This window comes from Macaca mulatta, chromosome 3 (genome assembly GCF_049350105.2).
Source record: "Macaca mulatta isolate MMU2019108-1 chromosome 3, T2T-MMU8v2.0, whole genome shotgun sequence".
Taxonomy (NCBI): Eukaryota; Metazoa; Chordata; class Mammalia; order Primates; family Cercopithecidae; genus Macaca; species Macaca mulatta.
This window is the reverse complement of record NC_133408.1, coordinates 168,496,315-168,510,965: the sequence shown is the minus strand read 5'-3', so window position 1 is coordinate 168,510,965 and position 14,651 is coordinate 168,496,315. Positions and strand designations below refer to the sequence as shown.

Here is a 14,651-nt window from a genome sequence, read left to right as displayed (position 1 = left end):
CTGTAAACAAGCATATGCGTACACCTCCCTCTCTCAGGGTCACACTGCTCACTCCATGCTGCCACCCCTAGGGCCACAAAAACCGTCTCCTGAGGCAGGCCAGAGTCTATGAGGCTTGGCTGCGGTCCAGCCGGGACTCAGATGTCAAGCCCTGCATTATTGAGATCAGAGCCTTTGTCCCTCCTTGCTCCTGGCTCTTGGTTGCCTGTCCTCCGTTTCCCTCCAGACTTTGCATGGCACAGGCAGCCACTCCGGGGGGGCTCAGGGCTCCCCTGTAGCCCCAGGCAGGCCTTGGCTTTGTACCAGTATCTCTTCCGGTGCCCCGCAGGTCCAGGCCAGCTCCGGGCTGCACTTTGGCAGGTGAGGGAGGGGCACTGCCTTAGAAGGAAGGAGACAGCAGGGGACCTGACATCACCTTGCCCCTCCAGGTGCAAAAGGGCTGCGGGTGTCCCCCGGGGCTGGAGCTGCCCCTTGTGCTGCTGCAGATGGAGCGGAGCCGGCGGGCCCAGGAGCAGGTAGGGGCTGGCTGGGGGTGTGGCTGAGGCCAGGGTGGGTGCCCCCTCACGCCTTGGCACCCCATCTTCCTGCAGCTCCTGTGGGACTTGGAGCTGCTGACTGGTGTGGAGCTGGGCCTCTTCTGGCCACCCCAGGCCCAGTTTTTCAGTCCGAGGGGCCAGGCCCAGCATGCATGGAGCCAGCACTGTCAGCCAGGTGGTAGCACGGGTGGGGACCCCGAGCAGCTGGTGAGTGGGTGAGGGGGCACGGCGGGGACAGAGGTTCTGGGGACACTGGGGCCCTGCTGTGGTGAGGGCAAGTAGAAGGGGCACGGTTTTGGAGACAGGGCTGGGTTCGAATCTCCATGCTGAACCCCCTGTGGGCTCTGAGTCTACCTTTCCTCAGCTAGAAAATGCCCATGAGGCCGGGCACGGTGGCTCACGTCTGTAATCCCAACACTTTGGGAGGCTGAGGCGGGCGGATCACCTGATGTTGGGAGTTTGAGACCGGTCTGACCAACATGGAGAAACCCCGTCTTTACTGAAAATACAAAAATTAGCCGGGCATGATGGCACATGCCTGTACCTGTAATCCCAGCTACTTGGGAGGCTGAGGCAGGAGAATCGCTTGAACCTGGGAGGTGAAGGTTGCAGTGAGCTGAGATTGCACCATTGCACTCCAGTCTGGGCAACAAGAGCCAAACTCCGTTTACCCCCAACTCCCCCGCCAAAACAAAAAAAAGAAAGAAAGAAAGAAAACACCCACAAGAAGAGATCTTTCTCCAAGGGCTGTCAGGAGGAACAGTGGACTACGCCTGGCACACAGGGCCTGCTCTTCCAGGCAGGCCGTTATTCTCATTCCACAGCTAACGACTGTCTTGGTCAAATCACCTGTGTGGTGATACCTGGAAGCCTTTCCATGTGACCGCCACGTGGGAGGAAAGCAGCCTGGCAGGGCCCCAGAGAGCAAAGGCAATGAAGTGTGCCGCTGAGACACAGGCGCCCACAGCCCCAGCCGCTGGCCTCTCCCTCCAGGGCTGCAGCTGGGCTGAGACTCCAGGAGGGGGTGCTGTGGTGACTGGGCCCAGAACAGAGTGGGGAACTGGGAATGTGGGTCCCAGTCCTGGCTCAGCCAGCAGCTGTCTGAGTCACTTTGGGCAGGTTAGTAGCCCTCTCTGGGCCAAGGCACCCTCAGCTGTAGCAGGAGCGGGTGTTCGTGGTGCAACTTAGGAAGGGTTCAGCCGACATTGCTGGCAAGAACTGTGGTCTCATCTGAGACTCAACTGGGAGGAGGGATCCGTTTCCAAGCCCCTTTGCGTGGAGGGGAAGTGGCGGGCACAGAGGGTATGAATTCCAGGAGGCAGGGATCATTTAGGGGCCATCTTAAAGCCTGGCTGCCACACTGGGGGATGGAGCCATGTGGACTAGGTTGCCCCCAACCCTTCCAGAATTCTAGGCTGCACCTTCTACCCCACGACAGGGACTCCCTGAGCCAGAACCATCAGCTCCTGGAAGGGTGAGTCTCCCTGGGGAATCCTGCCTTTCCCTCTGTGAACTGGGCTCTTTCTCTGTCACCTTCTGCAGTCCTGCCAGTGCCCTTCGTTATGCCTCCTGGGCTCTTAGTTGCACCCATGGTTGCCCCACGGCCCCTGGAAAGGATAATCTCCAAATTCCAGCTCCCAGGATCTGGTGATGGGGGAGGAGGGAGGGCACTGGGGGCCTCAAGTGTTTGCATGCTGGGGTGGGGGTCTCTGGAGACTGGCAGGCAGACTCCCTCCCATTCCAGAGCCCATGGGCCCAGAGAGGTGCATCAGAGGCAGCCCTTGAACTCCTGCAGGGGGCAGGCGGGAGACCCATCATCGGCCCCAGATCTGGGTGAAGCCGGGAGTGGTGCAGGCCAAGGGTGGGAGAGCCCTGGAGGACCTGCAGAGCCCACACGCGGTACGTTGTCAGACAACTGGGAGGGCAGGGGCAGCCAGACTGGATTGGGATGAGGCAGGAAAGTCCTCTCCCCAAGTCCCAGGACTTCATTCTTCATTCATTCTTCATCTCACACTTCCTGATGGAGTGCCAGGACACCCAGCGATGGCAAGTAGGTTTTATTTGATGTGCCAGTTCCACCTGGTTGGTACCAGCTGTCTCAGGCAGTGCGTCCAGTAGGATTCTGATGCTAAACTGGGGTTCAGGGGAGAAAGTTCAGGAATGAGCATCACTGGCTGCCCAGGGACGAGGGAACACAATACCAACTCCAGGCCGCCTACTTGCCACCCTTCAGCCAGGCACAGGCCACCTCTTTGCCACCCTTCAGCCAGGCACAGACCACCTCTTTGCCACCCTTCAGCCAGGCACAGGCCACCTCTTTGCCACCCTTCAGCCAGGCACAGGCCACCTCTTTGCCACCCTTCAGCCAGGCACAGGCCACCTCTTTGCCACCCTTCAGCCAGGCACAGGCCACCTCTTTGCCACCCTTCAGCCAGGCACAGGCCACCTCTTTGCCACCCTTCAGCTGGGCACTGGAGATATACAGAGATCAAGGAGACTGGGTGCCTGTCTTTAGATCACAGGCTAGAAACTGCATGACAATAAACAGGCAGTGGAATGGATACTATGAGCCTTGAGCCTATTAATTTAAATGAAACAGACTCTCAAATTGTTAAATAATAGATGTAGCAAAGCCACAAGCTTTTTATTGTTCCACCATGCACATGAGAGAGAAGAAAACTGCCAATAATTATTTTCTGATTGACAGAGAAGTTTTTACAAGTATTTTGAGAAGACAGGGATATATATCTTGAGAAGACAGGGCTATCAATTATAACATTACCAGAGAAATAAATTTTCTAGTAAGACAACCGATGAGAATTAGAGGTGGGAGGTTGGAGGTTGTTTTTGCAGTTTGTGGCAATTATTTCTAAAGGCCCAGGAGTCTTATAAGACTCCTTTGTTCAAACAACTCTTTGAAAGATGTGTTTTCACAGAGAGTGCACCCATTTGGTTACTGTTATGAATATTCACACGTCTGATATTGCACAAGAGAACAAGATGCAGTATTCTTGGGAAAGATCTCAATTTCAGACCTTATGAAATCCCTTTTAACCAGTTTTATGGATGCAGAACAGCGCTCCTTCTTCCACAGCTGCAGGGGAGCGGCAACACATCAGCTCTGTTTTTAGATTTCTTTTGTTAATTATGAACACTTGCAGTTTTTAGGCCAGCCTCTGGCCTAAAATTTCATCTTGAATTTCCTTTGATTTTGCTGTCAGAAACAAAGAAAAGGCTAAGGGAGGTTTCTTCTAAGTAAGAGTAAAAAGTAAGATGCCCAGAGCGGGTTTCTTCTCTGGGCCTGATGGGCACACCAGGACAAAGCGGGAGTAGCCGGTGCTGAGGGACCCAGGCGCCCAGCACCGTGACCCTTCTCACTCCCAGGCCTCCCGTGGTGGTCTTGAGGAGGAGGCTGTGCAGGTCCCTCTGGAGTGGTCTGCCTTGGCTGGGAGGATGAGAAAGATGGGGTGGGCTGTTGGCAGGCACACATGACAAATAAGTGCGTGGCTGGCTGATGAACTGTGACAGCCTGAGGTTCAGACAGGGCCCTCAGGGCACCCCTAGCCATGTGCTGGGACTCCCTAAACTTCCTGGCTCTAGTCTAGGTGGACTGTGCATGAGGGGACATGAGCTCCCAACACCAGTCTTTCTTCCTCAGGCTCCTTACAAGAGCTGAACCCCACTACCAGGAGGAGCTTTGGGGTGCCAGGCAGCTCAGAGTACAAGGTGAAAAGGTCAAGCGTCTCAGGTTGGGGATGGCAGGGGTGGGTCTGCGTGGGAGGAGGCTGCTGGGGTGAGGGGGAGGCTTTTCAGTGAAGCACCTTCCACACTACATTAAATGGCTTTGACAAATTCAGGAATCAGGCAAGGGCTGGCCCCTGGGGTCGGGTCTGCAGGTTCCCTGTCAAGCCTGGGCCCAAAGTGCTCTTCCTTTCCAGGACCTGGCCCAGAGGGAAGAGAGGAGTGAGGCAGAACCTGAGACCCAGGAAAGAAAGCTCACTCCCAGGACCCCTGGGCCAGGGGACCTGCCCTCCCAAAACCTGCCTTCCCAAGATGCCCTTGAAGAACTGGGCTGGAACCCGCACCTGGGCCAGGAGAGAGCAGAACTTCAAAGACCGCCAAGGATGGACACCCCTCAGAGTCTGAGAGAGGAGGACCCTCAGGATCAGAAAGCAGAGACCCCTCAGCATAAGAGAGGGGAGGCCTCCCGGGGCGAGATCAAAGATGCTCCTCAGCGTCAGAGGTGAAGACACAGAGGGGCCAGAGCCCAAGGGCTCCTCAGCGTCAGAGGTGAAGACACAGAGGGGCCAGAGCCCAAGGGCTCCTCAGCGTCAGAGGGAGGAGGCCCCCCTGGGTGAGAACACGGGCGTTCCTCAGAGTCGAAGAGAATTTAGTCCTAAGTGCCAGGGAAAGGCGAGTCCCCAGAGTCTGGGGAAGATGCTGCGGTCTTGGGAAGGCAATATCTCACAAGCCTGGGAGGTGGCTCCCGGGGAGGCCACTGTACAGCTCCCAGAGGAAGGCGGCTCCCGGAGCCATCAGAGGGACTCCTGCGGGTCCCTGAAAGCACAGACTCCAAAGCCTGTGGGCAGGGAGAGCCCAGACCTCCGGAGAAGGACTACCGCGATGATGCAGGGCAGGATCAGAGGCGAGACACAAAAGTCGGCACCGGCGGTGGCAAAGCTAGGAGTCGCCCAGGAGGGGGCGTGGGCTGCGCTTCCCACCCCGAAGCCCCCGGCCCGGCAGCTGCTTCCAGGTCGCGGAGCCGGAGCTGTGATGCCAGCGACCCTGCGCGCCAAGGGATCCGGGCAGCAGGGGCTCCCCGGGGGTCTCCGGGGGCCTCCAGACCCGGAGCGCAATCCGCACGGGCTGCAGGGCCCTGGAGTGGGCCCCGGCCCGGGAGAGCAGGAGGTGGGCCAGGCTCGGCTTCCGGGTGCCCTCCGGGGTCGGGGGGGCGGTCCTGAGCGTCCCAAGGCCTCGAAGGCCGCGTGGCCGGCGCCCCTAGGCAGGGCCAAGGCGCCTGCGGGCTTGAGCGTGGCACAGCAGGAGACGGCTCTGCAGCGGCTGCTGGAGCTGCACAGCGCAGCCAGGTGGCGGCGCCGGCGGGACCGTGAGCAGCAGCGGCTCCGGGTGCGTCCTCACGCCGGGATTGGGGCCTGCCTGGGGCGGGCGGGGCACCGAGGGGCGGCCGGACGCTGACTGCCCCTCTGCAGGTCCTGGAACGCCTCCACATCGCCAGGAACCGCCACTGCCGGGTTCACCCCGTGGGGCTCCCGCCCTGCTCAACTCCCGCCACAGGCAAGACCCCCAGAAGGCGGTGGGGCCACAAGGAACCTGCACGGGGCAGGGGCCGAGCTTGGTGCGCCCGGGTCCCTTTGAAGTGAGCGCACTGCACTCTGGCAGTGACTCGGGCGGGCGGGGCGCGAGGGGCGGGTGTGCCAGGTGCTGCCCCGCCCGCCCCACTGAGCCGCGGATGCTCAGCGATCTGCACCGCCAGGAGGACGCGACTGGGCGGCGGCGCGCCCTGCGGGAGCAGCTGGAACAGATGCATCGGGAGAGGACCGGGCGGCTGCGGGCCCTCGGGGCCAGGTGAGGGGCGGGCAAGGAGGCGCGTGGCGTTGGCAGGAGTCCCCTTTCCCTGGCCTCCGAGATGACAGGCCGCTCTCCCCGCAGGAACACTCAGAACTTCCTGGAACTACTGTGTTCCCCTGGTGCTGCGGATCCCGTGCCTGCAGAGTAGTGCTCGCCCTTCCCAGCCCCCTCTGGTCATTGCTAGGTACTCAAAGGGATGATTAAAGAGATGAGGGTTACGGAAAAAGCAAGAGGGCAACTTTTGCAGGTCAGATAGTTTCAGAAAGGCCTGAATGCAGCCTCAGGGCCAGGGAGCGCAGAGGGGCACAGACACACACAACAGCTTTGCCCCACCGGGAGGCCTGTTATTTCTTCTTCCCTCCCCTAAGCCCACACCTGGCCCACCGTCAGAGGGCCAGGTCTCGGGGATCAAGCAGTGCGAAGGCCCCGTTCTTGCGGAAGAATGACTCAATGCGGCACATCTTGCAGGAGACCAGTTCTTGCTTCACTGGGGGGCCTGGGAAAAGATGTTAGAGGCCAAGCATGGGTTCCTGAGGGAAGGACACACAGAGCATGGGAGCCCTGTCTGTCTGCACAGCCCTAGGAATCCGTCAGTGGAGTAGCCACTTTGTGGGAAGAAACGGAAAATGCTTTGGAGGCATGGGAGCTACCTGCAAATACTGGGAGCTGGTTGGAGGCCAGGATACATACAGCAGCCATCTGCCATCATTACCCCAGCTTCAGGATCCTCTACCTGCCAGGAGGGGAGCCACCCTAGCCTGCTTGTCACAGGGACAGACTGTGAAGAGATGGGACTTCCTTCTGTCTCCTGCTCCCCCCTTCTAGGGCTTGCCTCCTGCTTTTGTTAGAAAGTTATTTCTCTGACTTTCCCTTTAGGGGCCTGGGGGAAAGGGATGTTTGGGGGCAAAATCTCAACTGAGTCAATCCCCAACCATCCACCTTTTCTGCAAGACACTTAAGCAGCTGGAGAAGGACACAGGGCCGAGGAGTCTCACTTGACATTCATGAGCACAGACAACAATGGGACGTGCAGCAACATCGCCCAGCAGCCCTCTCTGGCACATGCCTGTTCCACACCTTTCCTCTTCATCTCTGCTACTCCACTGCCTGAGCTCGGCTCCCTCCCCACTGATGGCCTTGACTCAACCTCACAGAAAAAAGACTCAGCCCAGATGGACAGCCTTCCTGCCTACGCCATCCCCTACCAGCCTCTGGCTCAGCCCTCCTGCCCCCACTCCCATCAGATTCCAGCAACTTGAGCTCCCTAGGTGATCTCACGGATTTAAATAGCACCTATAGGCCGGGCAGTGGCTCACACCTGTAATCCCAGCACTTTGGCAGGCCGAGGTGGGCAGATTACGAGCTCAGCAGTTGGAGAACAGCCTGGCCAATATGGTGAAACCCTGTCTCTACTAAAAATACAAAAATTAGCCAGGCATGGTGACACGTGCCTGTGTAGTCCCAGCTACTTGGGAGGCTGAGGCAGAAGAATCTCTTGAACCTGGGAGGCAGAGGTTGCAGTGAGCCGAGATCATGCCACTGCACTCCAGCCTGGGTGACAGAGTGAGACTCTGCTTCAAAAAGAAAAAAAAAAAAAAGCACCTATATTCAAATGACCTCCGAATTTGCATCTTCAGCTCTGACTTCAATCCAGACTTATAGAACAGTCACCCTACAGACACTTCAAGCATAACATAGGCAAACACACATGACTAAATAGGACCTGTTCATGCACACTCCAGCCCTGACCTCTCCCAGTCTTCCCTGTCACTGCGGCTTTAGCTAAACACCTGGGTGATTGTTCTCTCTTCCCCTTATTCTCACATTCTATCCATGGGTGAGTTCCACTGAGTCTTCCCCCAAAACATCCTGAATTGATTTCAGCTCTATTGCTGATTCCTCAGGCCACTACCACAGGGTAACAAAATAGATGCCCAACTCACGTGCCAGATTCTACCATTTCCCCTGAAAAAGCCACTGCCTACATACAGGTCAGAGTGACTTTTTTTTTGAGACGGAGTCTTGCTCTGTCGCCCAGGCTGGAGTGCAGTGGCATGATCTCGGTTCACTGCAAGCTCCGCCTCCCGGGTTCACACCATTCCCCTGCCTCAGCCTCCTGAGTAGCTGGGATTACAGGCACCCGCCACCACGCCCAGCAAATTTTTTGCATTTTTAGTAGAGATGGGGTTTCACCATGTTAGCCAGGATGGTCTCGATCTCCTGACCTCGTGATCCGCATGCCTCAGCCTCCCAAAGTGTTGGGATTACAGGCGTGAGCCACCGTGCCCGGCCCAGGGTGACTTTTTAAAAGGTTCATCAGTGTCACTCTTGAAACCTGCTTAGAACCCTCCATCAGCTTCCCTGCACACCAAATAAAATCCAAACCCATCCTTATCATCTGGCTGTTGGCCTCAGGTCCTCAGAAAGGCCTTTCCTGAAAATCCAATAAATAGCAGCACATGGCCGCTGCCTCCCCGCCCACCACCACTCCCTAGTTCTGTGGCACATGTTGACACTTCTTGGTCATCTCCTTGCTCTGTTTATGGTCTGGACCCTTCACTAGGATGCCCACTCCCTAGGACATGGCAGGTGCTCTGTCTTTGAGGTGATTTCCAAGAGGTTGGGCTCACCCAGCTGCCAGCCGTATGTGAAGCTGGTGGTGACGGGGAAGAGGTATCGCGTCTCTGGCATGTCCAGTTTTCGAGTGTTGAGGTAGCGGTAGCGCCCCTGGAAGTCGTGGGAGATGCCTTCATACAGCAGGGCTCGGGTGACAGGTGGTACTGGGTACATTTCTGACTGAAAAGGAGCCTCTGGGACAGGGCTGGGCGCCTTGGAAGGGGCTGACTTGGGGGCGGGTGGGGGTGAGAGTGGGGCTTTGGGGTGCAGGGTGGGCAGTTTGAGGGGCAGGCGGGCTGCAGCCTTAGCCTTCTGCTTGGCCTTCACCATCGACCCATACTTGCGGTACCATTCACAGCGCAACATCTTTTCCCTCAGATATTCCTCCTTCCAGAAGTTCTGCCGTAACGTGTCTATGTTGAGCTGCCGTGACATGGTGGCCAGGGAAGGAGTGGCACCAGGGTGGCTGCAGCTGAGGGGTGAGCACAGCAAGCAGAGTGCTTCTGATGGCGAGTGGCTGCCCTGGCAGTCACCTAGCAACCATGCCTCACCTCACACAGGGCCAGGGTTCTACTTGCTGTGCCCCCAGCAGACCCCATGAACCCGGCTTCCTGAGGCAGCCTGGGGCCAGGGCCCACTGGCTAAGAGCCCTGCTCCCCAAACCTCCCGCAGGGCCCACGCGGGATCTGGCATCAGAGGCTTCCAGGTTTTGTGTGCTTTCTGCGTCTGTCCTTTGGGTCTGGCCCCCTTCCCAGCCCAATGCTGAGCAAGGTGGGGGAGGTGGGGGCTGGGCTCAAGCTTCCTCCCAATCCTTCCCAGACCAGAGCTGGTCTTCTCTGATCCAAGGACCAGTCCTTGAGTTCTGCCTCCCAGCACGATCCTCTTGGGCCAGCTCTTCTATGCCTGTCTTTGGCAGCACCTTTTTCCATCCTTGCCAATTGAATCTGCCCCATGGCCTCACCCCACACATGTACTTTCCAGCACCCAGCCCGTTTGGAGAGAAGCAAGAATATGACTTTAATTTAACATCAACAATGACACTGTGTAACAGCACAGGGAACAGGTAGTGGAGGGAGATGGTCAGGCTTCCTGTTCCTTAACCAGCTTTAACAGCAGAGCCCCAGCAACCTAGAAGTGCCTCACCTAGCCTCTTAATGGAGTGGGAATGGGCAGGGAATTGGAAATCAGAGGCTCAAAAAGTAAAGAAGGCTGATGGCAAGCCTGGGGAGAGGCCTGGAAACGAGGGAAGGGCTGAGGGCTGTGAGGAGTCCCCTAGCGCAGGTCTTCAGCAGTGAACATGCCCCTGGCCCTGCGCAGAATGGAGTCCTTGGCGGCGTCATATGGGTGCTCCTTGGAGGGGATCTCCAGGACAGCGGGGATGGAGTGCTGGTGGGCGTCCAGGGCATGCCGCACCATCTCTGCGATGTACTGGTTGATGAGGATGATGCCAATGTCATCCCGGTTTAGAAACTGCCTGTGGGGAGAGATGAGACGGGAGTCTAGGGCAGCTCTGGGGGCTGCCTTCTCTCCTGCCTCCAAGTTGTTGGGCTGGGCAGTGGAGGAGAATGAGTGTGACCCAGAGGGCACAGAGGACAAGGAGAAAGGCGGCCACGCTCAACCCTATGTCAACTCTACCAAGAATCAATTTCATCCCAAAGCGGAGGGTCATGCTGACTAGGGTTGGCTTCTGCAACGCTGCCTGAAACGCTTCCAAGTGAACTGGTAATGAAAATTAGGGTGCACACTGCAGTGATGGTGTCAACCCTATGTCAATATGCAGTGATGGTGTCAGAAAGGGGAAGGATAAGATTATATGTATACAGATCCTTTTTTATGTGCAGATACTGAAGGCCGGGTGCAATGGCTCATGCCTGTAATCCCAGCACTTTGGGAAGCCGAGGCGGGTGGATCGCTTGAACCCTGCAGTTTGAGACCAGAATGGGCCACATAGTGAGACTCCCATCTCTACAAAAAAAAAGAAAAAAAAATGTGTACATATATACAAAAAATTGGCTCGATGTGGCAGCATGTACCAGCTGCTTGGGAAACTGTAGTCCCAGCTACTTGGGAGGCTGAGGTGGGAGAATCACTTGAGCCTGGGAAGTCGAGGCCACAGTGAGCTGTGATCACGCCACTGCACTCCAGCCTGGGTGACAGGAGTGAGACCCTGTCTCAGAAAAAAAAAAAAAAAAAGGACACATTAACTTTTAGAAAGAAAACAAATTAATTTAAAAATAGGGCTGATGAGACCACTGAAGGCCTCAAGGTCTATGCTGATGAGGGTGGTGGAGGGGTCAGAGGGAAAGTCTGGCATGAACCAAGATCACAAGCTAGGAAGAGGACACTCTGATGAAGGAATCATACTTTCTGCCCAAAAAGAACCTGGCCTCGTGATCCTCCTCTCCTATGATCACCCACCCATTCATTCGTTTATTTTATTTTTTTGAGACAGGGTCTCCCTCTGTCACCCAGGCTGGAGTGCAGCGGCGGATCTCGGCTCACTGCAACTTCCGCCTCCCAGGTTCAAGCAGTTCTCCTTCTTCAGCCTCCTGATTTGCTGGGATTACAGGCACCCTCCACGACGCCTGGCTAATTTTTGTATTTTTAGTAGAAATGGGGTTTCACCATATTGGTCAGGCTGGTTTCGAACTCCAACCAGCCTGGCGGGTGGAACTCAGGTGATCCACCCGCCTCGGCCTCCAGAAGTGTTGGGATCACAGGCGTGAGCCACCGCGCCCAGACTCATTCATTTATTTACTGGTTAAAAATTATTTACTGAGCACCCACCCCCCACCAGTCACTGGGTTAGATTTGATCTCTGAGGTCCCTTTTGATTGGAAACATAAAAAATTCTTGAAGTAAAATTTGTCCTTCTCCCATGGTAACTTGGGTCACTTTACCAGACAGCTTAGAGATCGGCAGGTAACAGCCTACCAGGTCAGGAACTACCTAATACACCAGGCAGCAGGAACCAGTCTCAGCCGGCAGCCCTGGGCTGGACTGTTTGGGGGGAAACAGGTGAGTGGTTTATTCCTGAGACTTAGTACAGCGAACCTGAAGAAGGGGTGAGGGATAGAATAGGAGGCTGTTATCCTCAATTCAGGTCACCAGGACCCCTGGTGGATTAAAGGCATGTCTGCGCCCACACTCTGACCTAAGGCAGGGAGTGAGGGCTTGAGTGCAAGGTCTTAGCAGAAGGCTCTCACAGTCCTGACATTTTCTGCCTACTGTGCTCAAGAGCAAAGGGAAATTCCGAGGCCGACTGAGGAGAGCTGTACAGAGTGTGTACCTGGCTTACCAAAGGCAGAAAGGGTTAGGATTAGGTTCAAATTCCAGGTCTGCCTCTGCCCACTTGTAACTTTAGTGTGTGCCTTAACCTCTCCAAGCTTTAGTTTTCTCACCTGTAAGTAGGACAAAATCACCCCTGCCTTACCGGACGACGGTGAGCCTGTAAAGGAGGGGAAAGCAGAACAAAGTCCGAGCCCACTGCCTAGCCCGTCACGAGCTCTGTTCCCCTTCTTTCCTGACACACGATCATGTGAGGTGGGGAGCTCGTGGACCTGATACAGCGTCGGTGCCACCCAGCCCCAAACGGGAACTTGGGGCGCAGCGGCGGGCGGGCGGACTTTCACGACCATCCCCTAACCCCCGTCCGGGCCTCACGCCTCGGTCCCCGGGCCGCCTCCACCCTCGCCCCGCACTCCACCAGGCAGCAGAAGGGCCCGTTCAGGCCTCGCGCGCTACCGTACCGGAAAGTGTCTTCGATTTCATTGATTGTTGTATCCTTCTCCACCACCAGGAAATTGGGGTGGCGGTTCTTGTTAAGCTCCCCTATGCCGCCCAGCAGGAAACCAGTCACCGTGTCCTCGTCTCCGATGACTGCGATGAGCTTCCCCCTCCCCGCCATCCCCGCTGCCGGGCAGAGCTCACCCGAGAGCACCAAAAGCCGCCGAAGCCCCGCCTCCGCCGTACGGCTCCCCGTCGGCCCCACCCCCCTTCGGGCATGCGCAGTTCTCCGAGCCGCATTCCGGGACATGCGCATGAACAGCAACACGGCCTCCATGTGAATACGCCTGCGCCATAAAGACAGGCCCGAAGCAGGGGACTACGATTCCCAGAAGGCTGCGCGGCACCACCTCCTTCGCGGGCATTCATTCGTTCATTGACTCTTTCCTTGGTTCATTCGTTCAACAAGCGATTTGAACCTGGCGCTGTTTAAACGCCGAGATCCCAGAGAAGAGACGCAGTTACTGATCTCATCGGCAGGGTCTGGGTCTTTATCGTGTATGTGTGTACCTATGACACATATTTAACAAGTAATACGCATTTGTTCAATTAAAGGAATGCAGAAGTTAGTGATGATACTGTCTAGTGAGATGGAAAGTCAAGGGAATAGGCGACTACAGAGCTGTGTGTTAATGGTTAGAATGTGAAAAGTATATGGAAGCACACATCCATGGTAACTAACCCATGGAGAGAGGGGGCATCCAAAGAACCCTTCCCCAAGAAACTTGCTTCAGATCTAAGCTGAGACCTGAAGGACCTGCAGGATGAAGGGGATAGAAGTGAGGACAAGACGGTGTTCTAGGCAGAGGAAGAGCATATGCAAAGGCGTACTGACTAGAGAGCGTAGGGCCTTCAAGGAAAGTTAAAGAATTGGTAAGGCCAGGCATGGTGGCTCATGCCACGCCTATAATCCCAGCACTTTGGGAGTGCTTCCCTGATGGAGGAGGATTGCTTGAGCTCAGGAGTTGGAGACCAGCCTGGGCAACACAGTGAGACCCTGTCTCTGCAAAAAATTTTAAAAATTAGCCAGGTAGGCCAGGTGCGGTGGCTCACTCCTGTAATCCCAGCACTTTGGGAGGCCAAGGCAGGTGGATCACCTGAGGTCAGGAGTTTGAGACCAGCCTGGCCAACATGGCAAAAACCTGTCTCTATTAAAAATACAAAAAATTAGTTGGGCATGGTTGTGGGCACCTGTAGTCCCAGCTACTCGAGAGGCTGAGGCAGGAGAATTGCTTGAACCTGGGAAGTGGAGACTGCAGTGAGCCGAGATTGTGCCATTGCACTCCAACCTGGGCGACAGAGCGAGACTCTGTCTCAAAAAAAAAAAAAAAAAAATTAGCCAGGTGTGGTGGCGCACACTTATAGTTCCAGGTACTCGAGAGGCTGAGGCAGCAGGGCTTGCTCAGGAGTTCAAGGTTACAGTGAGCTATGATCAGGGCACTGCACTTGAGCCTGAGCAGCAGAACGAGACCCTGTCTGAAAAAAAAAAAAAAAAAAAAGGGATCTGCAGGCCAGGTACGGTGACTCACGCCTGTAATCCCAGCACTTTGGGAGGCCGAGGCAGATGGATCACCTGAGGTCAGGAGTTTGAGACCAGTCTGGCCAACATGGTGAAATCCTGTCTCCACTAAAAGTACAAAAAACATTAGCCCAATGAGGTGGTGTGTGCCTACAGTCCCAGGTACTTGGGAGGCTGAGGCAGGACAATTGCTTGAACCCGGGCAAGGGAGGTTGTGGTGAGCTGAGATGGCGCCACTGCACTCCAGCCTGGGTGACAGAGCGAGACTCTGTTTAAAAAAAAAAAAAAGGATCTGGAAGTTATCCTGAGGACAGAGTTATCCTGAAGCCGCTGAGGGTTTTCAAGTAAGAGAGTGCTATCACCAAACTTACGTTTTAGAGCTGTCACTCACTGTGACTGTGCTGTGAGCGGAGGCGAAATTGAGGGAGGAAAAACCAGATTGGGAGGCCATTGTGAGAGATAATGGTGGCCAGAACTCAGGTGGTGATAAATGGGAAACACAGAGAAGTAGGTAGAGCCGAGAGATATTTAGATATTTAGGACAAAACTGATTTCAGAGTGGCGTGTTTGGGGAGTGAGGTAAAAGAGAGACCTGGGTGACTTCC

At 55.8% G+C, this 14,651-nt stretch overlaps 2 protein-coding genes across 3 annotated transcripts; both read right to left on the bottom strand.

The window, feature by feature from the left end:
• Positions 1 to 3,144: 3,144 nt before the first annotated feature.
• On the bottom strand, positions 3,145 to 10,215 carry SPMIP1 (sperm microtubule inner protein 1). The gene is made up of 2 exons (XM_001090499.5): positions 8,756 to 10,215; positions 3,145 to 6,621 (listed from the first exon to the last, which is right to left on the bottom strand). The coding sequence occupies exons 1-2, from the start codon at positions 9,174 to 9,176 to the stop codon at positions 6,512 to 6,514; spliced, it is 531 nt and encodes a 176-aa protein (XP_001090499.3). The 5' UTR covers positions 9,177 to 10,215; the 3' UTR covers positions 3,145 to 6,511.
• ATP6V1F (ATPase H+ transporting V1 subunit F) lies at positions 9,734 to 12,681 on the bottom strand. Of its 2 annotated transcripts, XM_077997284.1 has the most exons (3): positions 12,491 to 12,681; positions 10,377 to 10,460; positions 9,734 to 10,215 (listed from the first exon to the last, which is right to left on the bottom strand). In XM_077997284.1, exons 1-3 carry the CDS (start codon positions 12,646 to 12,648, stop codon positions 10,014 to 10,016), a joined length of 444 nt encoding a protein of 147 aa, XP_077853410.1. In that variant the 5' UTR covers positions 12,649 to 12,681; the 3' UTR covers positions 9,734 to 10,013. The 2 variants fall into 2 exon arrangements, with proteins under 2 accessions (XP_077853410.1, XP_014990361.3); XM_015134875.3 differs by lacking the exon at positions 10,377 to 10,460.
• Positions 12,682 to 14,651: the final 1,970 nt, after the last annotated feature.

Coding starts and splice junctions, on each gene's coding strand:
- SPMIP1 (XM_001090499.5), bottom strand. CDS start 9,176: ATGTCACGGCAGCTCAACATAGACACGTTACGGCAGAACTTCTGGAAG. Junction 6,622..8,755: donor CACATACGGCTGGCAGCTGG/GTGAGCCCAACC, acceptor ATCTTTTCCCAG/GCCCCCCAGTGAAGCAAGAA.
- ATP6V1F (XM_077997284.1), bottom strand. CDS start 12,648: ATGGCGGGGAGGGGGAAGCTCATCGCAGTCATCGGAGACGAGGACACG. Junction 10,461..12,490: donor GAAATCGAAGACACTTTCCG/GTACGGTAGCGC, acceptor TTTCATTACCAG/TTCACTTGGAAGCGTTTCAG. Junction 10,216..10,376: donor TGGGATGAAATTGATTCTTG/GTAGAGTTGACA, acceptor CTCTCCCCACAG/GCAGTTTCTAAACCGGGATG.